The 22,893-nt window shown below is 53.4% G+C and overlaps 2 protein-coding genes across 2 annotated transcripts in view; one reads left to right on the plus strand and one right to left on the minus strand.

The window, feature by feature from the left end:
- TUBA4A (tubulin alpha 4a) overlaps positions 1–3,173 on the minus strand; it is a 4,215-nt gene extending 1,042 nt beyond the window's left edge. The window contains exons 1-4 of the mRNA XM_045294193.1: positions 3,076–3,173; positions 1,140–1,362; positions 245–393; positions 3–14 (exon numbers count right to left, since the gene is read on the minus strand). Coding sequence (XP_045150128.1) covers positions 3–14; positions 245–393; positions 1,140–1,362; positions 3,076–3,078 — 387 coding nt within the window. The 5' untranslated portion in view covers positions 3,079–3,173. The remainder of the gene's footprint in view (positions 1–2; positions 15–244; positions 394–1,139; positions 1,363–3,075) is intronic.
- Positions 3,174–15,466: 12,293 nt separating this feature from the next.
- Positions 15,467–22,332, plus strand: LOC101640153 (tubulin alpha-1D chain). Its single transcript, XM_045294713.1, has 4 exons — positions 15,467–15,519; positions 19,877–20,099; positions 20,402–20,550; positions 21,311–22,332. Exons 1-4 carry the CDS (start codon positions 15,517–15,519, stop codon positions 22,292–22,294), a joined length of 1,359 nt encoding a protein of 452 aa, XP_045150648.1. The 5' UTR covers positions 15,467–15,516; the 3' UTR covers positions 22,295–22,332.
- Positions 22,333–22,893: the final 561 nt, after the last annotated feature.

Raw genomic sequence — 22,893 nt, forward strand, 5'->3', positions numbered from 1 at the left:
GTGCACTGGTCGGACTGAAAGACAAGAGGGAAAGCGACGTTGGGACAGGGGCGGGATGTTGGGGACTCTCTCTTTGGGCTCCGTAATAGCTGAAGACCGATCCAGTCCCACAGAGACTACAAAGCCTTCCAGGGCTGCAGCGTTGTGTTGCGCACCATTTAAAAGCTGAGCCCGGAAGTGGATCTGAAAACAACAGTCCGAGCCCTTCAGGGTCTGCGACGCTCCCTCCCCTCCAGATCCTCACCAGCTTGCGGATCCGGTCCAGCACCGGATCGATGATCTCCTTGCCGATGGTATAGTGGCCACGGGCATAGTTGTTAGCAGCGTCCTCCTTGCCGGTGATGAGCTGCTCTGGATGGAATAGCTGGCGGTATGGGCCATTGCGGATCTCATCTGGAAAGGCATCAACCACTGAGTTAGAGCAAAAACCGCTATCCTGGGCGCAGCGGAGATCCTCCGCCATCAGCCTGGTAGCTGAGGTCAGATGCAGGGAAGAGCACATCCTTCTGCCAGCCATGAGATAACAGAGGGAGAGGAACCCAGCCCCGTTGTCAAAACCAGCCCCAGAGCGGCTGGTCTTCTTTTATTTTTAAACCTTTTTTCTGTGAATGGGGCAAAGGTTTACCCAGCAGCTAGCTTTCCATTCAACAGTTCATCCACATGTCATTGATGAGTCCCCCCAGTGACACCTCACGTGTCCCTTCCCTTGTGCTTTCTTTTTCCAGCCCCCCTTTCCTACCCCTTCAGAACTCTGCCCTTGTATAAATTAAATGCTGGCCGTCAAATCAAATGGCTGGTGACTCTATATCTTTCTAGTGAACCTGTTGCCCCACCCCTGCTCCTCCATCTACTGTTTGGCTGAAAACTCTTTGCCAGTCTCTGGGACTAGGAAGCCTGTTTTTTGTTTTTTAAGAACTTGACGTTTGCACACACACACACACACACACACCCCTCTCCCACTCTTTCCAAGACCTCCTGCTGTGACCCCACTCACAGCAGTGGGCCGGTGGCTGTCAGGCCTAGTTTGCCTTTGTCAGCCTCAAAGAGGGCTAGGGACATCAGATCCCGGCACCCTCTTGCCAGGGAAGAAAGAGGCCAGTCACCCTCCCAGTGCCCTAGACTCCTGCCCCTCTTCTCACCGATCACTGTGGGCTCCAGGTCCACAAATACGGCCCGGGGCACGTGCTTCCCAGCTCCCGTTTCACAGAAGAAGGTGGTGAAGGAGTCGTCTCCCCCACCAATGGTTTTGTCGCTGGGCATCTGCCCATCAGGCTGAATCCCATGTTCCAGGCAGTAGAGCTCCCAGCAGGCATTGCCCATCTGGACACCTGCCTGCCCCACGTGGACTGAGATGCATTCACGCTGAGGGAATAGACAGAGGGGACACGGCATGAACCCCATACCATATTGCTTCCCCTCATGAGCCCCCACCTCTTACTCTATCCCTACCAGCTAATAGCATGACTCAGCTTGGAAGCAGCAGTGGGGGCGTGTGGCTGGGCAATGGTCAGATGGGCTACCCAGTCTCAGTACTCCCCCACCAGAGGTATCCAGGACAGGCCAATCCCTCGGCCGCCTTCTCAGTGGGGAACTTGTCCACGGAGAGCTGTGGCGCTTCATGACCCTGCCATGTCCACAAGACACCCAGGGAGGACGCAGAGGGCAAGGTATACATTGCAGCCACCAGGACAAGAGAATTTTCAGCCGGATCCCTCTTGCTGCCCACAAAGCGAGCTTCACAAGAGTCTGCCACGGCTCCGACGGCTGCCAGGGGCTGAGTTTACAGCGGGAGGTCCTCACCTGGGTCTTTCCTTTGAGAATGAACCACTAGAACTTCACACAGGCCCCCTCCCCTCTTCTTTCCTATGGGCTGCAGGTGCCTCAGCTTGCACCAATTGACCATATTGGATGGCCTCTTCCCCCACCTTTAAATCCATCTGGCGCTGGGGAAGCAAACCCATCTGGCTCCTCTCCCCACTGCCACCCCCGCATGGCGGGCGTCTTCCCCACCTACAGACACCTCAGTAGCCAGGACCAAATGACCAATTTCGAGCCACATCGAAGGGGCGCCGAGGGCAGCCCCGGCACTAGGGGCTGCGTACTCTGGGACCCTCGCTGCTGCCTTAGGCTCAGTCCCTCCCAATCCGGTTAACCCCTGAAGCACCAGAGTGGTAGGTGGATGGCGCTGGGGCCCCGCGCAATTTCCTTTCGCAACCCCGAAATGGCGGGACGACGGTTACCAAATACCCAGAAAAGGAAGCGGAACCTGCGGTAGGGCCACGATGGTAACCGGGTGAGCTCCGCCTTGCTCACCGGACCAGCATCTGCCGTCCCTCTACATTCTTTGCAGTTACTTCCCAGCCCAAGGCGGGGGTTGAATTTCGGCCCCCGCTTTCCGGCTATAAATACCACCCAACGACCCCCTCCCCCACCGGGCCCCGGCCCGCGCTCTCGCTCCGCGCCAGCTGTCTCTGCCTGTCCGCGCACCAGGCTCCGGACGGAGAGGCCGGCTCTCCGCCTGGTGCCAAAGCCCATTCCCGCCACCCCTCTAGGTTCGGAAGCGGGGTGCTGAGTCACTGGGCGGGGTGGGGGTGGGGGCCCGCGGGCAGTAAGGTGGGTAGGAGAAGTGCGTAGGCATAGAAGCGGTGTGGGACCCAGTAACCTGACCCCCTGCCACCTCCTCGGGCCAAGCACGTGCTCAGTTACAGGGCGGGAGGGGCGAGCTGGGCAGCCAAGTGGGTCTCCCCGAGAGCTCGCGCGGGTCCGCGTGACTCCCGCGGATTAGGGCACTAGTGCTTGGTGGAGCTGGGACAGACGGGCAGGAGGACCCCTCTCTGTTAGGGAAGACTGCCACCGCGCCCCGAACCCCGACTCCCAGCCTCCGAGAGTGGACCCCACGGTTAGGGCAAAGTCACCAGGGGGAGGAAGGGGGATGGGGGGGCAAGAAGAGGCCCAAACCCTCGCACTTCTTCGGGACCGGGAAGGTCCACTGGAGGGTCCTGGGAGCAGGGGGAGGGTCCTCAGCAGGAGAGGGAAAGTCGGGGCCCGGCGCGCTGCGGGCCAGGCCGCACTCACCATGGTGAGTCCGGGCGGTGCTTCTCACGTGGAGTCGGGGTGACGGGTCTCGGTGAGAACTGCGCTAGCTGCAGTGCCGCACCGCTCTTATACGCGGAGGCGGGCCCCGCGCGCTCAGCCCGCCCACTGGAGGGCTGGGTAGCCCGGAGCCACTCCCCGACCGAAGGTGGGCCACCACGAGGGGTGGCGCTCCGGCAGGATTCCTCCCCCCGCCACGCCGAGCCCTCTCACCTGCCGGACTTGGCCTGGGAATGGACACAGGGGCTTCAACCCTGCGCTTCCCGAGGCTGGGAGCTGGCACTCCAGGCTCCGGAGTTCCACCACAGGCCCGCAGGGCGCCGTACCAGGGCGCCCCTCGCCTGCGTCCTCGTTATGGGGGCGCCGGTGGTCCAGGTGTGCAGACTTCGGCCGCATGGCATCCGGGCGGTCCTGCGGAGGTGGCTTCGGCCAGCCTTCGCCTGGACCCTCCCCCGCCCACCTCCCGAGCGGCTCCGGCAGGCCGGGGCCCAGCTCGCCTCGTGCCCTGGGAGCCCTCTTCCAGCGGCACGCCGCCTGCGGGTCCCCAGGCGGGACGCCTGGCCTTCGCCGACGGCCGTGAGCGACCAACGACCCGGAGCTGCACAACCTGAGCCCCATGGTGCTGCGGACCCCTAGCCTCTCCCGTAGAGCCAAGCCGCCGCCTGTCTGCGAGGGCTGACCTCGGGAATCTGCTGGGCCCGCCGGCCGGCTGCCCAGCCGCCCAGCCAAGGGCTGTCCGTCATCAGCGCCGTCACTATTAGTGAGCTGGGGTCAAGGCTACCTGCCCACTTCCCTGCCGGCGTGGTGGCCCTGGCGGGCGCCCGCCCTCCTGACCTTCCTTCACATCCCGACTGCCCTGTGGATGGTGACCTTGGACCCGCGAAGCGTCCCAGGTCTTTGGGATCTTCATCAATAAGTAGGAGACAACCGTTCCGACCTGGAAGCATCAGCATTGTTGCGCGTGGTCGCCAGGAAGAGTGGCTCTGAGGAGGGAAAAAGAAACCGAAGATTCTGTTGCCACCGCTGACGTTCGCTCTCACCCTCTTCTCTCTGAGAATCAATTCTATGGCGGTGGGTTTGGCCTGCTTTGGTCTGGGCCCTGCGTGGTGGGCAGGATCTGAGCCCGGGGTCTTAACACGCTGAGGTCCGTCTTTCCACATTCCATTTCCGATGCGAGAGAGAGCAGGGCTGGTTGTAAGCTTGTCCTACTTTCTCTCGCTTGCTTTACGATTCTCTGGCTGCCTCACTCCACCGAGGAAATTAAGCAGGCAGCCGCCCTCAAGTCCTTAAGAACTTTCCCTCCAGGATTAGTTTTCACCTGCCTCTCCTCCACACACCATGAAAGGTCTCCTGGGCTAGGGCCCTCTGACAGTACCACACAGTAAGATACAATAACCCGCGGTGGCAACAGAGTAGCTGGGAAGCGGTACCGTGAAATAGTAGCACATGCATGTAGCTATTTGTGCATACGTCCATTCCACTAGCTAGCAAATGTTTGGAAGGTAAGGAGTACTGCCTGCTTTATCTAGTATGTGTTTAGCACATGGCAGGTCTTTGCTAAGTGTTTATTAAAGGTCTGGCTTCACTGTGGAGCTGCTGGGAGCATTGGTGTGGTCTCCACTCCGATCTGCAGCAACCTACGGGACAGAGTAGAACTGGTTCTCTTGGCTGTGACTCTTATGGGGGTAGATCTCCAGGCCTTTCTTCCACGGAGCTTCTGGGTACGTTTAAACTGCCAAGAATCCTAGTGGCCTAGTGTGCTACGTATCAGGCTGCTAACCACAAAGTCAGCTATTCGAACCGCTCCAGCCACTCCACAGAAGAAAGATGAGGCCGCCTACCCCTGTATGGAGTTGCAATCTCAGAAACCCACAGGGGCAGCAATACTCTTTCTACAGGGTCGCTCTGAGCCAGAACACACCGCATGGCAGTTGGGGTTTCTATCTTACAGTTAGTGATGGAGTGCTAACGGTTGCAATGCCAAGGGTGGGACTAACATTAGGGTAAAACCCCCAAACCAAACCCATTGCCTTTGAGGCGATTCCAACTGATAGCAATGCTGCCGAATAGATCAGAACTACCTCATTGCTTCCTTCCCAAGGGTTCTAGAAGACCACCGACCTCAGGGTGAACCTCTGCATCACTAGAGCTTCTGAACGTGAGGACAACCCTCTAAAAGGTTAGACATCGCAAGCTGGTGGCTGGGAGGGCACATTTCCCCTTAAAAATGTTCTGTTTGGCCTCCACAATGCTAACTTCCGCCATATTAGAATCTTACAAAACCAGGAACTATCATGGTGGTGGGCACTGCCTGACCACCCCTGTGTGTGAAGATTGCTGGGAAGGGCTCAGGGACTTAGGTTACTGTGGGCCCCACAGCTGACGCTGATTATTACAGTGATGCAGCGAGGGCCCAGCCAGCTATTCTGAGGGGAACACACAGGTAGGGTGCTGGGGGGATTGGGGCTCTCCACTCCCCCCTCCGCCCAGCGCTCCCACAAGCACACGCTTCACCAGCAGTGAAAACGCCTAGCACTTCCCTGGGCTGTTTCTTTATTTCTTTTGAAATCATTTTATTGGGGGCTCGTACAACTCTTATCACAATCCATACATCCATCCATTGTGTCAAGCACATTTGTACATTCATTGCCATCATCATTTTCAAAACATTTTCTTTCGACTTCAGCCCTTGATATCAGCTCCTCATTTTTTTTCCCTTCCTCCCTCACTCCCCTGGCTGTTTCTGCCCAGGAAGGCCCACCTGTGAGGCAGTGCCCAGGCTTCTTTGGGGGGCTAGTCTGCAAAGTTTAAGCGTTCAGCTACTAACTGAAAGTCTGGTGGTTTGAACCCAGCCAGTGGGTCTGCAGGAGAAAGATGGGGCGCTCTGCTCCCACAAGGACCCAGCCTAGAGAAACCTATGGGGCACTTCTACCCTGTCACGTGGGGTCACTGTGAGTCAAGGTTTTACTCGATGGCACCTAAAATGGCCACCAAGGGCATCCCTGGGTACTGCAAATTATTAACGCACCCAGCTGCCAACTAGAAGTTTGGGAGTTTGAAGCCACCCAGAGGTGCCTGGCTGTTGAGTTGACTGCCTTCAAATCAGCCATGGAAAACCCTCTGGAGCACAGTTCCACTGGGACACATGTGTCACCCTGGGTCCAAATTGACTTGATGCAGCTGATGCCTGAGTCATTTTATAGGCCCCTCGGCCCAGCACATAAAAAAGTCCAGACACCCCCCCCCCAACAAACAAACAGCTGTTCAGCATACATCCTATTGTCTAAGGCAGGGGGACCTGTCCTCTTCAGTGACATGTGGGCCTGGTCAGGCTGAGAGGCACCTTCCTTCCTGAGAGCAGGAGCCAACATTCCAAGTAGGCTTTCCTAAAGGTGACTGTCCATTCTTTTCTGCACTGTCATCGGAAAACCTGGATTTCTAGTTTATCTTGAAAAAAGAACCGGAAAACCTGGCCTGACCAGGTCTGGTTCTGCATTCACATGTCTCACTGGAGGCAGGGAGACTAATCACTCCCCCCTCCCCCCTCCCGAGCCCACCCCCAAGATGTCCGAATCCTACTTCCAAGAAACTGGGAATGAGTTAGCTCCTTTGGCAAAAGGAACTTTACAAATGTGACAAAGGATTTCGAGCTTCCCCTGGCTTATTCAGGGGGGTGTAGACAGTCACAGAAAGAGGCAGGAGGGAGAGCAAATGCTTTGAGGATGATGAGGGCAATGAATGTACAAATGTGCTTGACACAATGGGTGGATGTATGGATTGTGATAAGAGTTGTACGAGCCCCCAATAAAATGATTTTTTTTTAAAGAGGCAGGAGGGCCAGAATCCGAGGAGAGGCAAAGACAGAAGCAGAGGTGCTAGTGAAGGGATTGCTGTCTTTAAAGAAGGAAGGGGCCACAAGTCAAGGAATGTGAGTGGCCTCGAGAAGCTGAGGAGGCAAGAGAACAGATTGTTCCCCCAGAGTCTTGCTGGCACCTTGATTCTATCCCTGTAAGACTAGTTTGGACTCCACCTTCCAGAACTGTAAAAAACGTAAGAATAACACTTGCATTGCTTTAAGCTGTTACATTTGTGGTGATACGTTACAATAGTATGAAGGCACAGAAGCAGCAACAAATGGCACTGGGTGGTATGGGTATGGCCTTCTCAGGATCCAATCCTGCTCCAGTTCCCCACAATTCTCATCACTCTCTTGGTCTGCTCATGACAGAAGCAGAGTGAGTGCCTGTCGCCAATGAGCATCACACACCCAGCCCCTATGACACACATTTGCTACCCTGGGCCCTGCAGCAAGGAAACCAGAGAAGTCCATGGCGCAAGAAGAAATGCCCAAGCTGTTGAGTCTGTGTGCACGCATGAAGGAGAGTGTGTATTTCCTCAGTGCACATGCAGATGCCCTGAAAGAGGACCACCAGCTCTGAGTGGGCATGCAGGTAATGGTCCACGTGACTATACAGAACACCATCATACATTCACATGCATGTACCAGAGGAGCCCCGGGGGGCATAATGAATCTGCATTGGGCTGCTATCCACAAGGTCAACAGTTTGAAACCACCAGCCACTCTGCTGGAAGAAGGCAAGGTTTTCTTCTCTTGTAAAGAGTTAGCAGTGTCGGAAATCCACAGAGCAGTTCTATCCTGTTCTATAGGCCACTGTGAGTCTGAATCAACTCAATGGCAGTGAATTTGTTATTATTTGGTTTAGACGTACTGAATCTAAAAATCAGTGCCAGCCACTTCACTCTTCCCGTTGAATGGCTTCTTAGCATCAACATGTGTCTGGCAGTCTCTTCTTCTTCTCCTCCTCCTCCTCCTCCTTCTTCTTCCCTTTGCCACTGTTCTTGGCATCTTTCTAACCTTTCCCCTGGGTCCTACCTCCACCCTGCACCAGTGTGGCAGGGTCTGCAAGGCTGAGAGTGTTTCTTGGAGTCCACCTGGAGGTCTCTATGAGCCTCTCCCAGCACCGCCTTCCCAAGAGATGACACACCACACGCCACTGCCTTCATGCCTTCCCTCCTCAATAGGCTCCAGGCTCGGCTCCAACCAAGGTCGCTAAGTCACCTCCACCGTGGCAACTCTGACCTTCTCAGTCCCTTAGCTCTGTTTGACAGCATTGATCACGTTTGCTCCTTTCAAACACTAGGCTTCTTCTTGGCTTCCATCACACCACCCTATGCTGACTTTTATCCCACCCTGTTGGTTGCTTCTTCTTGGTAGTCTTTGCTGACTTTCTCTCTAAGGAGTGCTCCCCATAGTTCAGCTGGGGTTCTCTTGAGATTTGTTTGGAGGTTCTAGCAGGGGAGTGCAGCTACTCATATGCCCTTGACCGAAGGATGGTCCTTCTGTCAGGGAAGGTGGTCCTCTTCAACCGAGCATGCAGCTTCAGGAGGGACGCACATGGAGTGGTGAGGGAGGAAGGGGACACCCACCTAGCCAGCCAGATCAGCTGAATCAACCCTGGCGATCAATGGGGTGACAGATGTCGCAGCCAGATCACCTTCACATCCCCAGGGATCTCTGTGCTTCATTTACTGTTCTCTGAAGGAGCAACAGCAGAGGCTTGAGAATGATTCTGTAGGATCGTGTTATACTCGCTCGGCTTTCAGATCTGTTCAAATCTCTCCAGGATAAAAACATTATTGTAATGTTTCTTATGGTCATCCCCAAATAAAAGGAACTAGAATAGATACATTTCAATACTGGTGAAAGAATACAGTAAGAAGAATTACATATCACCCATATGATGATGACTTCAATTTATAGTTCCAGTTCTGACTGCTCCCCTGAACATCAAATTCAAGTATCTGTTTACATGCTTGGCATCCCATGAGACATTGCACACTGAACCAGTTCAAAGTAGAACTCTCAGTTTCCTACCCGCCCTGTTTCTCTCCTGCATGCCCACTGTCACTAGTTAGACCTTTTGGCTGCAAGGAGTGGAAAGCCTAGCCAACAGCAACTTAAACAATGAGGACGTCTATTCTCCTAAATCTGAGTGTATGGTGGCTCTAGTGATGTCACTATTTACTCCGGTATTTCCAGCTTTCTGCTCTGGCCCCATGGGTGGTGGGGTTCTTTCCTGAGGATGACAAGCTGGCTGCAGCAGCTCTAAGCATCATGTCCTCCTATGGCACTGTTAGTCCGGGATGACTAGAGAAACAAATTCATTGACACTCATATATCTGTAAGAGAGAACTTTATATCAAGCAGTAATTATGCATCAATAAGACATCCCAGCCCAGTCCACATCAAGTCCTTAAGTTTGATACTAGCCCATAAGTCCAATATTAGTCCATGAATTTCTCTTCAGACTCAGGCAGCACATGCAATGATGCCGAAAGCAGGAAGGTCACAGGCTGGTGGGTGGAAAGCCCTGTGGATCCAATGCAGTGGACGCATCTCCAGGGCTCTGGCTGCCATCAGCGTAGCTCCATGTGGCTTGTCAACAGGAATGCGAAACAGAGAGAGAGGTGAAGTTCCCAGAATCCTCATGAGAAGGCCAAGGTCCACAAGGAGGCATCCATCAGGCTGTGACCTGATTGACAGACTAGACCCCACACCTTCACTCTTAATGTCCTCAAGTTGACAGGAGATTATGTAACCGCCACAGACACCGACCCAAGGCAGAAAAGGGAGTTTCCTCCACATCTCTTTTCATCGAGGAGAAAAAAGCCTCTCCTATTCTTCTATCTTATTAGCTCCAAGACTAAGCCAGTCACAAGGAGGAGGGCCTGGAAGTACCATGAGTGGCTTGGTTCGTATGTACTTCCTCGCTGGGTCTATGGAGCCCTGGGGTGCAGTGGTTAAGCGTTGGGCAGAGATCCGCGTGGTCAGCAGGCATCCCAAACCACCAGCTGCTCTGAGGGAGAAAGACAGGGCCTTCTACTCTTGCAACCCCGCAGGAGATCGCTATGAGTGGGCATTGTCTGGGAGACAGTAAGACTCCGTAGGTCTGCGTAAAAGCCATCTCTCTGGGGCAAGTGGAAGGCTGAATGCTTAAAGAAAACCAGGCCCTCGCCAGCTGAGAGAAGGCTGAGGGTGGGGGGCAGGCCAGACGGTGGGGGCCCACTGCCTCCACTCCGTACCAGCCTGTCCTATCACTTTGCTGGTGACCATCTCCTCTCCACTGCTGCCGCTCTCCAGGCCAACATTCCCTCAGATCTGGGATGACAGAAACCTCCCACCAGCTTCCTTCTTGGACTTCCACCCCCTATCATCCCTTTCCCACACAGATGCTACCACGACCTCTCCCAAGCAACCGGACTTGCCTCGAATCCTCCCTTTGCACATTCGTGCCAAGCCTCGGCTTCCTCTGTGACCTCACCTGGTACCTTTCTCTCTGACTCTCGCTGCCGTTTCCTTGACTACACGGGGCTTGTTCAGACCTTGACCCTTGCCGCTCCCATTCCCTCTGCCTGGAGCACTATTTTCCAGAATCTGCATGACTGACTTTTCCTCATTCGGGTCTGGGTCAAAGATCGCTTTCAGAGAGAACTGTTGCCTCTCTGTTCCATCTAAAAGTTGTAGCCTCCCCACCCTGCCCCCAGCTCTTTCTGCCCCATAATCCTTTGTGGTTTCATCATATGCTCATTACTAGTAAGAACTGTATTTTAAAAAACGTTTAAAGATACGAAATAATAATAACAACATACAATTGATCAAGGATTCATGGTGAGGGGGGAGGGAGGGGAAAAAAGGGGAACTTATACCAAGGGCTCAAGTAGAAAATGTTCTGGAAATGATGGCAACATATGTACAAATATGCTTGATACAAAGGACGTATGGAATGTTATAAGAGCTGTAAGAGCAAAAAAAAAAAAAAGCTGTAAGAGCCCCTAGTAAAATGATTTTAAAAAAACTTGTTTATTTTTTGTCTTCCCCATTAGAATGTCAGCTCCTTAAGAGCACAGACTCTGTGATTGTGTGTGTGTGTGTGTGTGTAAGGCCTCACCTCACTGAGGCCTTACCACCTGACACATGGCAGTCATGCAAATTACTTGTTGAAGGAATGAGTGGTATTGAATACCTCTCAGTTCCTAATTTAGATTCAATATTGACTTTGAAACTCTCAGTCTGTTTTATTGATGACTATCCCTTTCCCCAAAGAAACCCCAGTGGCATAGGAAGCTACTTGATGGGTTGCTAACCATAGATCCAAAGTTCAAACCCACCAGCTGCTCCATAGGAGAAAGATGAAGCTTTCGGCTCCTGTGAAGATGTACAGCCTTCCTGTGGTGGGAAAGTTTGTCTTGGTCAATGAATGTCCTCCAGCAAGGCAGATCGGGGGGTCACTAGGATCTGATGCCTGAACGTTTCTCTTGGGAAGGGGTGGGACTGACGTGTGGGGGTGGGCGGGGAAGTGGGAGGAGACAGAGGGAGTGTGTGTCCATGCTTGAGTGTCTGAAATGGACCAAACTGTAAAGAATTCTGCTCTTGACTGCAATGTGTACGTTGTTCTTTCCCCTCCCCCTCTATTTTCTAAACATGCTCTAAAAACTAAAGAAAAAACCCCACACAAACAAACCTCACTGCCATTGAGTCAATTTTGACCTATAGCAACTCTTTGGGCAGGGCAAAACTACTCCTGTGGGTTTCTGAGACTGTACTTCTTTACAGAAATAGAAAGCCTCATCTTTCTCCCCAGGCGCGTTTGGTGGTTTCGAAATGCTAACCTGGAGGATAGCAGCCCAACACGTCACCATCACGTCACTAAAACAAAACCAAACTCAATTTTATTGAGTTAATGCGGACTCATAGCTACCGCCCTTGGGTTTCCAAGACTGTAACTGTTTACCGGAGCAGAAAGCCCAGTCTTTCTCTCACAGAGCTGCTGGTGATTTTGAACTTCGGACCATGCGGATCGCAGCCAACACATAGCCACTACGCTATCAGGGTTCCTACACTACCATTTGCAACTCCTCAAACACACTCTAGAGCAGTAGTTCTCAATCTTCCTCATGCCACCACCCTCTCATACAGTTCCTCATATGGTGGTGACCCCCCAACCATAACATTGTTTTCATTGCTACTTTATAACTGTCATTTTACTACTGTTATGAATCAGGCAACTCCTGTGAAAGGGTTGTTTGACACCCAAAGGGGTCGCGACCCACAGGTTGAAAACCTCTGCTCTAAAGGATTCATCAAATTATCTTATTCCAATGGCCTAGGATCTTATTACTATTTTGCTTACCCTGTGATTTTGGGTATAATGGAATTCCTCTAGTTATGTAACAAGAATAGTGTTGCACTGTAGTCTACCATGTAGAACTCTATGTGTGGAAAAATTCTGATCAGTTTTTTTTAAAAATACATTCTGTTTGAAAAGATACAATAAAGTTTTATTGTAGCGATTAGGAAATAAAGCTAGCAAGAAACCTTATTTCACACACACACACACACACACACACACACACACACACACACACTGATTGACGTCCTTGGAAACCCACCGGGGCAATTCACCTCTGCCCTACAGTATCTATGTAGCCAGTCGACTCAGTGGCAGTGAGTGAATGAGATCTTTCCCTCAAGGATACCTTTAAGATTGTTTTCTTCCCACACTTGGGCGATGCCTCGGCTGATGCCCAACTTCCAAGACCAGTAGGGAAAAGTTAAAGTGCCAGACAAGAGAATGGTTAGCGCCTTGGGGACACTGGGTCCCCAATCCCTCTCTCCCCCTGGATAGTAATTCCTGAGGTCTCTGGTTTCCTGGACCCATGTCCTGGGAGGCTGGGCTTCCTTACCTGTGGACCGCTACTCAGCTGCATTGCAGGTGAGAGGGAGAAGTGCCGGGGCTGACTTCCACTGACTTCAGTCCACAGCCAGAACCAGCAGCCTAGAGATTCTGGGCCGTTCCCACTGTCCGCTGTGGTCAAAGAAGCTCTGGGGAGGTCTCCAATGTTAAATAACGTGCCACCATTGGTCGCAGCCGCTGGCATTTCACATTAGCAATTACTTCCTGGGTAGGGTTGCTAGATAGAAAACCTTTTATTTGCTAACCTGGCAACCATGTTCCTGTTTACAGTTGCTATCTGAGCAGCAGCTAGAGAAATGTAACATGGTTTCCAGGCAGCCTTCAGGGTTCGTGTAAGGTTAGTAGGCACGAACTGCTGTGAGGTCACCCAGCATGCTTTTTCTGCAGCCCATGTTTAGCTAGGTGGGTGCAGGTACAGAGTTGGGAGAAGGAATGGATTTTACCAGGACCTGCCAGGCTTTAATCAAACGACGGTACTGGAAATAGAGGAGGGTGGTGGAGGAGAGAAGTTCAGGGGTGCGCAAAGGAGTGCTAAAGATTGACCTTGGGATTGGCATCATGCCTGGTAACATAGATGGGCAGTGAAACGAAAGGAAGGCCCTTAACAAGACGGACAGACATAGTGGCTGCAGCAGGGTTCAGCTGTAAGAACAATTGTGAAGACGGAGTGGGACCAGGCAGTGTTTTGTGCTGTTGTACACAGGTTCGCTGACTCAGAACCGACGCAACGGCACCTAACCACAACAACGGAGGCAGAAATCAGGCAGCAGCTCCCACCCATCTGTCACAGGTAGCTTGTGTGTGGCAATGATGCCGAAGAGGTTTCAGGACAGCTTCCGGGCTAAGACAAACCTGGAAGAAAGGCCTGGAGTCTAGTTCAAAAACCAGCTGATGCGAATGTTCTGGCTCACAATGGTCCCATTTGTCACTGACCATGGGGTGGCACAGGACGGGCAGCCTTTTGCCCCGTGGTGGATTGGGGTTGCCATGATTCAGGGGTCAGCTTGATGGCAACGGATACCACCAGCACCACCAAGAAAGACACGGGCGGCCCCGGGACAGTGAAATCATCACCACATGGAGAGAAGAGCCGCTCTGAGCCCGAGTCCCAGATGAACCCTAATTCCACCGCTAATTACTCCCAGGTGGCTTTGCACCGTGACACAAGAGGCTTCCATTTCCTTTGCCGCGGCCTACCTCACCATGTTGTTGAGGGACTAGAGACTCCAAGGACCTTCAGAACCAGAAAGCAACATACAGATAGGAGAGACAAACATTTTTGGTTCCTCATTTTTCCTAAGGCCATGAACTCACTGCCATCAAGTCATTGCTGAATCATAACACCCCTTTCCCCCCTTTGTGGGTTTCTGATATGGTAACTGTTAACAGGAGTAGAAAGTCTTTCTCCTAAGGAGCTGCTGGTGGTTTCGAACTGCCAACTATGCAGATCACAGTTCAGTATATAACCACTACACCACCAGGGCTCCTACGGCCACGGGGAGACTATTTTGGAAGAATAAGGTCAGGCGTGCAATGGAATGCCCACTGCCATCAAGTTGATCCCAGGAAGCCTCATCTTGCTCCTGCAGGTTGCTGGTGGGTTTGAACTTCTGACTCTGTGGTTACCAGACCAATGTGCAACCCACTAGGCCAACAGGACTCCTTGCAATGGAACGTCGAGGTGCCATTGGGTCATTCTGACCCATAGCGATTGACCCTATGCACAACAGGAGGACACACTGCCTGGTCCTCCAGCATCTTCACAATGGCTCCCTGTGCTTGAGACTATTGTTGCAGCCACTGTGTCAATCCATCTCTTTGAAGGCCTTCCTCTTTCTTTGCTGCTGCAATGGAATAGGAGGTGACTTTTGGGAAGACCTCTGACCTGAGACGGTCCTTACTATCTTGCTTTCTCCACAGAGAGCAAGAGAGATTTTGGACCAAGCGCTTCAGAAAGTTTAGCTTGTAACAACCTTTATAACACCCCCTGTCTCCATTTCACCGATGAGAAAACTGAGGCACAAAGAAGGTGTGAGATAGGACTAAAATTAATCTCGAGTTGACACCAAAGTCCATGCTGTTAGCCCTGGTTCGTACTAGCTCTGCAGGTCCTGTGGTCAGCTGAGTTTCCACCCAGCATTCCCGGAGCCCTGATCTCTTGCCCTTGGACCCATTATTTCTGGTTCACTGCAGATCCCTCTCTAGCCTCCCCCACACTCCATGGGGGTGAGCAGAGAAGAGAAGAAGGTGGTGCTGGAGCTGTGTGGGTGGGTGGTAGTGGGTGTTGATTTCTGAATCCTCTCTCAGCTTCGGGCCAGGCTGCATCGCCAGGAGACGGGATTGTGTAACTGAGCAACGGACGCTTTGTGCTCAAGGGCCTAGACACCTGTGTTGGGCACCACCCCACCCCTCCTCTGCTCACCCCACCTCATTCCCCTGTTTGGGGCAGGCCCAGCGCTTGCCTGCTGCTCTGTCACCAAGCCAACAGGTCTGCTCTCCCGGGCCCGTTTCTAACAACACCGCCCCCGCACCCCTCCTCCCCAGAGCTGGCCAGAGAGTATAAAGTGGAGGGCTGGTTCTGGGTTTCTCCCATATCCACCCCCTGCCTTCCTTTGAGCAGCAGACAGACAGACAGACATCAGGCAATATGGTGAGCAGGAGTGGGGAGGCTGAGGTTGCACCCAGGGTCCCAGTGGGCTCAGGGGGCTGGTGTGAGGGAAGGCTACAGAGCTCTGGTGTCTGGGAGACACCCTGAGGGGGTCAGAGGGAAGGAGATTTCCAAAAGTGAGGGTAGCCCACCAAGTCTGGGCATGTGGGGGCCTGCTCAGGGGATTGGTGAAAGCCAGGGTGTGGTGCCCAGGGTGGGGCTCTGAGCCTAGGCTCAGGAGCAAAGCTGTCTGCCAAAGGGCTCTGGGTGGAGGGTGGGGAGTGGGTGCATGGAGAAGAAAGAGGGCTTGCAGACAAGGGCTGGCTCTCTAAACCCTAGGTAGCCGCCTCAGCAAGAGACTGTGGACTGGGTTCCACCTCCCAGCCGAGGGAAGCTGTCCTTCACAGCTGCCCTGCCCTCTGCTGTGTCTTTGTCTAACGTCCACTCAGCAGTCACGCAGCAGAGAGGGGAGGCCCTGGGAGCTGGGAGAAGGAGCCCCTCCCATTTATCGAGAGCGAGCTGGGTGGTGTGTGAGCTCATTTGATATCATCGACCCAGGGCCCCACCGGGCAAGTCAGAGAGCAAACAGGGCAGAGTTGGAACCAGGCTACTCCGGGCTTAGAATGAAAAACAAACAAACAAACAAAAACTGCCTTTGAGTCAACGCAGAATCTATAGAGACTCCATAGGACAAGGTAGAACTGCCCCCTCCCCCACCCCCATGGATTGAGTAGAAAGCCACCTCTTTCTCCCACAAATCTGCCCATGGTTTTGAACTGCTGGCCTTGCGCTTGGCAGTCCAGCATGTACCCACGAAGCCAGTAGAGCTCCTTTGGCTTGGAATGGGCAGCATGTGGCTCACAGTCTGAGCCAGTTGCTTAACCTTTTCTGAAGGTCAGTTTCCCCATTTGTAACATGGGGTCCTAACAGCACCTACCAAAGGGGGTGGCTGTGAAGATGAAATGAGATAAAGCAGGTGACGCACTTAGTGCAGTGCCTGGCCCCCACCTTAATGCCCGATGAACGGTCGCTAAACAGAGAGGATTCGTCTAGAGAGCACACTAGTCTCATAGCCCAGAAAAGGTGTTGGGGAAGCCAAGGTCACAGAGGGGAGGGGCTTGAAGCCAGGGCTGTGGGGCTCCAGAGGCTGAGGTCTTTGTCCCCAGTGTGCTGCACTCCAAGAGGAGTGTTGCCCAGTTTCCCAGGGCAGCTCGGCTGTGCGTCAGACACCTCACATAGGCCAGCTGTTCTGGCAATGTGTGTGTGTGTGTGTGTGTGTGTGTGTGTGTGTGTGGCTTGCTAGGTGGTCAGAGTCTGAGCAAGCCCAGAGGTGCAGCAGCCAGCATTGGCCTGGACGGGGGCTTCTTCCTCACCCAGCAGCTGTTGGGTGCATTCTGATTCATAGCAACCTCCTGTGTGTCAGAGTTGACTCTGATCCATAAGGTTTTTAATGGCTATTTGTTTTCTTTCCCCCCAAAATAGATTACCAGGCCTTTCTTCTGAGGCACCTCTGGATGAACTCAGAGGGCCAAGGTTTAAGTTAGCATCTGAGCACATTAATCATTTGCGGCATCCCTCCTGGGCCTGCGGGTTTCCCCAGTCCCGGTGTGCTGGCATCCCTTCCAGCCTACCTCATTGGCTTCTCGTCTCAGGACTTCTGGATGTGAGGGCTGGGAAGTTGGTAGGGCCCAGCCCAGTCTGGATAAGGTGCTGAGTCCAGTACTTTGCATGCCTTATGTCACACAGTCCTCGTGGTGACTCTAGGAAGGAGCTCTGAATCGTCTCTCCCGTTTCTCTTTAGACAAACAGGCTTCGTCCATGAGCAAGCATATGCCGCCCCATGACTTCTTTGCTTCTCGTGACCAAGACCGAGAGTTACGAAAAGTCTTGGTCACGAGAAATAAATAATGGGCAGCATCTGGATCATTTATGGATGAGGCCTGTTTATCTGGAAATCCCAAGGAGTCAAGTCACTTGTGTCCTATAAAAGAGTTGATGACATGCTTCGTGTGTGATGAAGAGCATTTAAAAATATCTCAGACAGGCAAAAAGGCTTTTTGAGGAATCTCAGAACGCCCAGGCCTCCCTGTGTAAAAACTGGACTCCTTCCGATTGCCCCTTCCCTCCTTGTCTAGCTGTTGTCAGGGACCGTAGGGCTGTCCCGACTCATAGCAACCCTGGGTGCGGCAGAAGGAAACACTGCCCCGACCAGGGCCTTCCGCTATTGCACAGTGGGGGCTGATAGTTCCCCTAGGTTTACCCATTTCCGTAAGACTCACGTCGATGACAAGGACATAACGTTATTCATGTATCAGTTAGATAAAGTAAGAAATCAACAGCGCATAGGATGGTTTTGCAAGTTAGAGCAAAAATGTTGCGGTCGAGTTGATTCTGATTCCAGTGACTGTCACCTTTTTGAGGCTGCCATCGTGTACGTTATGACTGGTGGTCATCTCCTGGACATCGGCTGATTCCACTCCGAGTGAGTCCACTCCGGAATCAGTGGTCATCCAGTCTCGCCCGTTGATGGACGCAGATTGGCTTCCATTCTGTGCTGCTGTCTCCCTGCTTACCTGTGCGAGCGAGCGCCTCTCTAGGGCATGGCTTTCTTCTGCGTTAAGAGATATTAGCAGAGGACTGGGGCTTCCACCAGCAGCGGACGAGTTCACAGCTCTTGCTAAGCTTTAAAGTTTGGGGAAGTGTGATGGGTGTGCTTGTTTTGTCTTTACGGTTTTGTGGAATTACTTTGCATGCTGAAATGGCAGTAGACAAGCAGGCTTCACAAGGTCATGGGAACATTCTGTTGATCTTTTATGTCTGCTTTCCCATGACCTTTTTGAAGCCCCCTAACATCCCACTACCCTAGTACAGGGTCACTATTTGTCGGAGTCTACTCAACGGCAGTGAGTTTGAGGAGCCTTGGTGGCCAAGTGGGTTCTGAGTTTGGGCTGCTAACCACAAGGTGAGCAGTTCAAAACCACTAGATCCTCTGAGAGAGAAAGATGAGGCTTTTCTACTTCTATAAAGAGTGACCGTCTCAGAAGCCCACAGGGGCAGGTCTACCCTGTCCTCTAGGGTCGCTGCGAGTTTGAATCGACTCAGTGGCAGTGAGTGAGTGTGAGTGAATATCTCACTTGGTAGAGGGACCGTAAAAAAGAGGAAGACCCTCTACAAGATGGATAGACGCTGCCTGCAGCAGTGGGCTCCAACACAGGGTGCTTGTGAGGATGGCAGGACTGGGCAGTGTTCTGTTCTGTTGTGCACAGGGTCACTACGAGGCAGAACCAGAGGGACGTAGCTAACAACAACAGCAGCATCTGTCTAAGTATCACCCTCTTCGCTGCCCGGACACTGGGTTTCTTGAGGGCAGGGAGCATGCGCTACTACGGTCATGTCTCCCTAGAACCAGCTCCACGTCCCACACCCAACAGAGACTCAAGTCACTTCGAGGGGAAGCCAGAGGACCTCCCTTTGTTCTGGAACCAGTCCTGCTTCAAGGGCCTAGAGGCCTTGTAGCATCGGCTTGAATCATCATGTGGGGAGAACCTCTCATCCCAGGCTCACTACTCCCCAGCCACTCACACCCAAGAGAGAAAGCACCAGCTCATGCACATCAAGGCCATGGTGGACCGTCCCAGGCTCCAAGCCCACTCTCCTCCTTTTCCTCCTCCTCCTCCTCCTCCCTGGTAGTGAGCTGGCTCATGGGCCCAGTGTTCTCTCTGCTTTTCTAAACCTCTTCCTTGTCTCTGACCTTTAATGACTCGGCTGGCTCCCGCTTATTCCCTTGCCACTCGTTGCTGTCATGTCATACCGGACTCCTGGCAGCCCCGCGGGCGTATCGGGGTCGAAATGTGCTCCGTGGGCCTTAACTGGCTCAGCGTTTGGAAGGGAGGTGCTAAACTTTGCTTTGGAGGCACCTCTCTGTGGACTTGAACTTTTAAACTTCAGTTAGCAATTGAGGACATGAACCATTCACCCCATCCAAGGCCTCTATTCCCTCACCAATGGCCCCTCATCTTGTTCTGAACAGGAATGTGTTGGTTATCATTGCCCACCAGACTAATGTGGTCTCCTTCAATGTTCCCCAAGATGCTTAGTCACTAGGCAAGACCCTTAATCTTAGAATGACCCACCTCTTCTGCTTCCCCCAGGGTTTTGGCCCAGCCCCTAAAGCTAGTGGTGAATGTTGGTCCTCAAAGGCACTGAGGAATGCTCAGCCCCAGGGGGTGGGGCAAGGAGAGCCCTGTCCGGAAGCCTTGCTCACAGCCAGAGAACCCCTCCAGGAAGGAAGGCAGGAACCGTGTCCAGGCACGATATGCTGTTCTCGGCTAAGGGCGCTCTCTGGCCTTTGCTTCTTTAGCGCGAGTGCATCTCCGTCCACGTGGGCCAGGCCGGTGTGCAGATTGGCAATGCCTGCTGGGAGCTCTACTGCTTGGAGCATGGGATCCAACCCGATGGGCAGATGCCCAGTGACAAGACCATCGGAGGAGGGGATGACTCCTTCAACACCTTCTTCAGTGAAACTGGGGCTGGGAAGCACGTGCCCCGGGCGGTGTTTGTGGACCTGGAGCCCACTGTGATCGGTGAGTGGCCTCCTCCCTGGATACCGCAGCAAATCCTCCTCCGGGACAGAAAGGCACTAGTGGTCATGGGGATTGCTCTCCAGCGGCTGCAGTCAACTAGAACACCCACACTGTGGGTTCCTGTTGCTCAGCTCCTGAGTCCGGCATCACCCCATGTCCCTCTTCTTGTCATTGAAGGACACTTTAAGGGGCAGACAATAGCCCCAGCCTTCAACGCGGATAAGAGCTGGGGCCTACCGGTTTCCATGGGGGCGCTGGGAGCCAGGCGCAGGGGAAGAAGGCTCAAACTCTGTTTGTTGCAGATGAGGTTCGGACCGGCACGTACCGCCAGCTCTTCCATCCAGAGCAGCTCATCACAGGCAAGGAAGATGCCGCCAATAACTATGCCCGCGGACACTACACCATTGGAAAGGAGCTCATTGACCTGGTGCTGGACCGGATTCGGAAGCTGGTGAGGGAATCTGGATCCTTGTCCTGAGAGGGCTGGAGAGCAGGCAGTGGGGACAGAGTTGTTCCAGCCCTTGGGAGAGCCATGTCCAAGTCTGACACTCGCAGGACCAGGAAGAGTGGGAGGCCTGCACTCTAAGCGGGAGGCTAAGCGGAAGGGTCTGCAGCTGGGGTCCTCTCAGCCTGCCAGGCGCTGGCTGATGCTGGGCAGAAGGATGACTCGTGCAAACATGCCCATGGACTGGCTGACAGCGCCATGGCCACAGACACCCAGAAGGGCATCTTGTTTTGCAACCAATGTGGGCAGAGGTTTTATGAAGAATGGGGTCTTCAGTATGGCCCGAAGCCCTACAAAGCCTAGTTGGTTTTGATACCTGCCCCACAAGAATGAGAATGAGGTTTCCTAAATTGTTGACTCAATAGAGAAGCCCCCTCTTCAAATAACCCTGAAGTTACACGGGGGTGGGAGTGGGGGGGGGAATGAGTATGAGACAGATTGGAGTTGGCAGGTGGTGGTACTAAATGTCATTAAATAACCTTTAAACAAGATTCAGGAGAGCAGTCAGTTAGGGACTTCAGGATTTCCCTAAACAGACGGAATCAAAAGAGGGGATCCTTCCTCTCTCAGGACCTAGTTTGTGCTCTTTGGAAAGTCTTTCAAGGATATTATTCCTCTTTGGGGAATTTGAAACAACATAAATCAGCTCACTCCTGTTTGCTCCCTGCAGTTTACACCCCGTATTCCCTTCCTCTTAACTTTCTAGGCTGACCAGTGCACGGGGCTCCAGGGCTTCCTCATCTTCCACAGCTTTGGTGGGGGCACGGGCTCGGGCTTCACCTCCCTGCTGATGGAGCGGCTCTCGGTGGACTACGGCAAGAAGTCCAAGCTGGAGTTCTCCATCTACCCAGCCCCCCAGGTCTCCACGGCCGTGGTCGAGCCCTACAACTCCATCCTGACCACCCACACCACCCTGGAGCACTCCGACTGCGCCTTCATGGTGGACAACGAGGCCATCTATGACATCTGCCGCCGCAACCTGGACATCGAGCGCCCCACCTACACCAACCTCAACCGCCTCATCGGCCAAATCGTGTCCTCCATCACGGCTTCCCTGCGCTTCGATGGTGCCCTCAATGTGGACCTGACCGAGTTCCAGACCAACCTGGTGCCCTACCCTCGCATCCACTTCCCCCTGGCCACCTATGCACCCGTCATCTCTGCTGAGAAGGCCTACCACGAGCAGCTGTCCGTGGCCGAGATCACCAACGCCTGCTTCGAGCCCGCCAACCAGATGGTGAAGTGCGACCCCCGCCATGGCAAGTACATGGCCTGCTGCCTGCTGTACCGTGGAGACGTGGTGCCCAAGGATGTCAACGCTGCCATCGCCACCATCAAGACCAAGCGTACTATCCAGTTTGTGGACTGGTGCCCGACGGGCTTTAAGGTTGGCATCAACTACCAGCCACCCACTGTGGTGCCTGGGGGTGACCTGGCGAAGGTGCAGCGTGCCGTGTGCATGCTGAGCAACACAACCGCCATCGCCGAGGCCTGGGCACGCCTGGACCACAAGTTTGACCTGATGTATGCCAAGCGGGCGTTCGTGCACTGGTATGTGGGTGAGGGCATGGAAGAGGGCGAGTTCTCTGAGGCCCGAGAGGATATGGCTGCCCTGGAGAAGGATTACGAGGAGGTGGGCATGGATAGTGTGGAGGGGGAGGGAGAAGAGGAGGAAGGGGACGAATACTAGGGGAGTCCTGTGTGTCCTCAATAAAGTGGTTTCATTCACTCCATGTTTCGTGTTGCATTCTGTCACACACCGTGTTCTCGACTTTCCATCTGAGGTGAGATAATCCATCGCCGTAGCTGCACAGCACCTGCAGACCACAGTCATGCTAACAGGGTTTCTGAAGGAACTCGGCAGCTTAGAGTGCAGGTGAGAAATGCTCAGGCTAGTGTTGTTCAGGAGGACATGTTACAAAGTCCCTTTAGGGCGGCTAGCAAGTGCCCAAAGAGCATATCACTCCACGTAAGCCTCAGCCGGAAAGCATCGAGCACAAGCTCTGTGGTCAGTGAACCCATCTCCTTGAATTAAGTGCCCAGAGAACCCCTACTCCACAAGCCAACTTCCTGCCTAAAAGCCCTCGGCTGTACTTGCTCTGTGGGTTGGGAAGCCCACCACTGCTTCATACTCCGATTCCTGGTTCTACTGCTGCTCCTCTGATGTTACGCTCTTCTGGATCCAGGAGGTTTGCGCATAGGCATCTTGGGGTTCAGAGGATGTGCTCCACTCCTGGCTGTTGCTGCCACATCCCTCCTCCTGCTTCTCAGAGAGCTCATTTTACACCC

This window comes from Echinops telfairi, unplaced genomic scaffold (assembly GCF_000313985.2).
Source record: "Echinops telfairi isolate 266 unplaced genomic scaffold, ASM31398v2 ScPeMD7_3;HRSCAF=10, whole genome shotgun sequence".
Classification (NCBI taxonomy): domain Eukaryota; kingdom Metazoa; phylum Chordata; class Mammalia; order Afrosoricida; family Tenrecidae; genus Echinops; species Echinops telfairi.

Excerpts from the sequence above, each read along its gene's own strand:
- LOC101640153 (XM_045294713.1), top strand. Across the intron at positions 20,100-20,401 it reads CCTGGAGCCCACTGTGATCG|ATGAGGTTCGGACCGGCACG; the intron begins GTGAGTGGCCTC and ends TGTTTGTTGCAG. Across the intron at positions 20,551-21,310 it reads TGGACCGGATTCGGAAGCTG|GCTGACCAGTGCACGGGGCT; the intron begins GTGAGGGAATCT and ends TTAACTTTCTAG.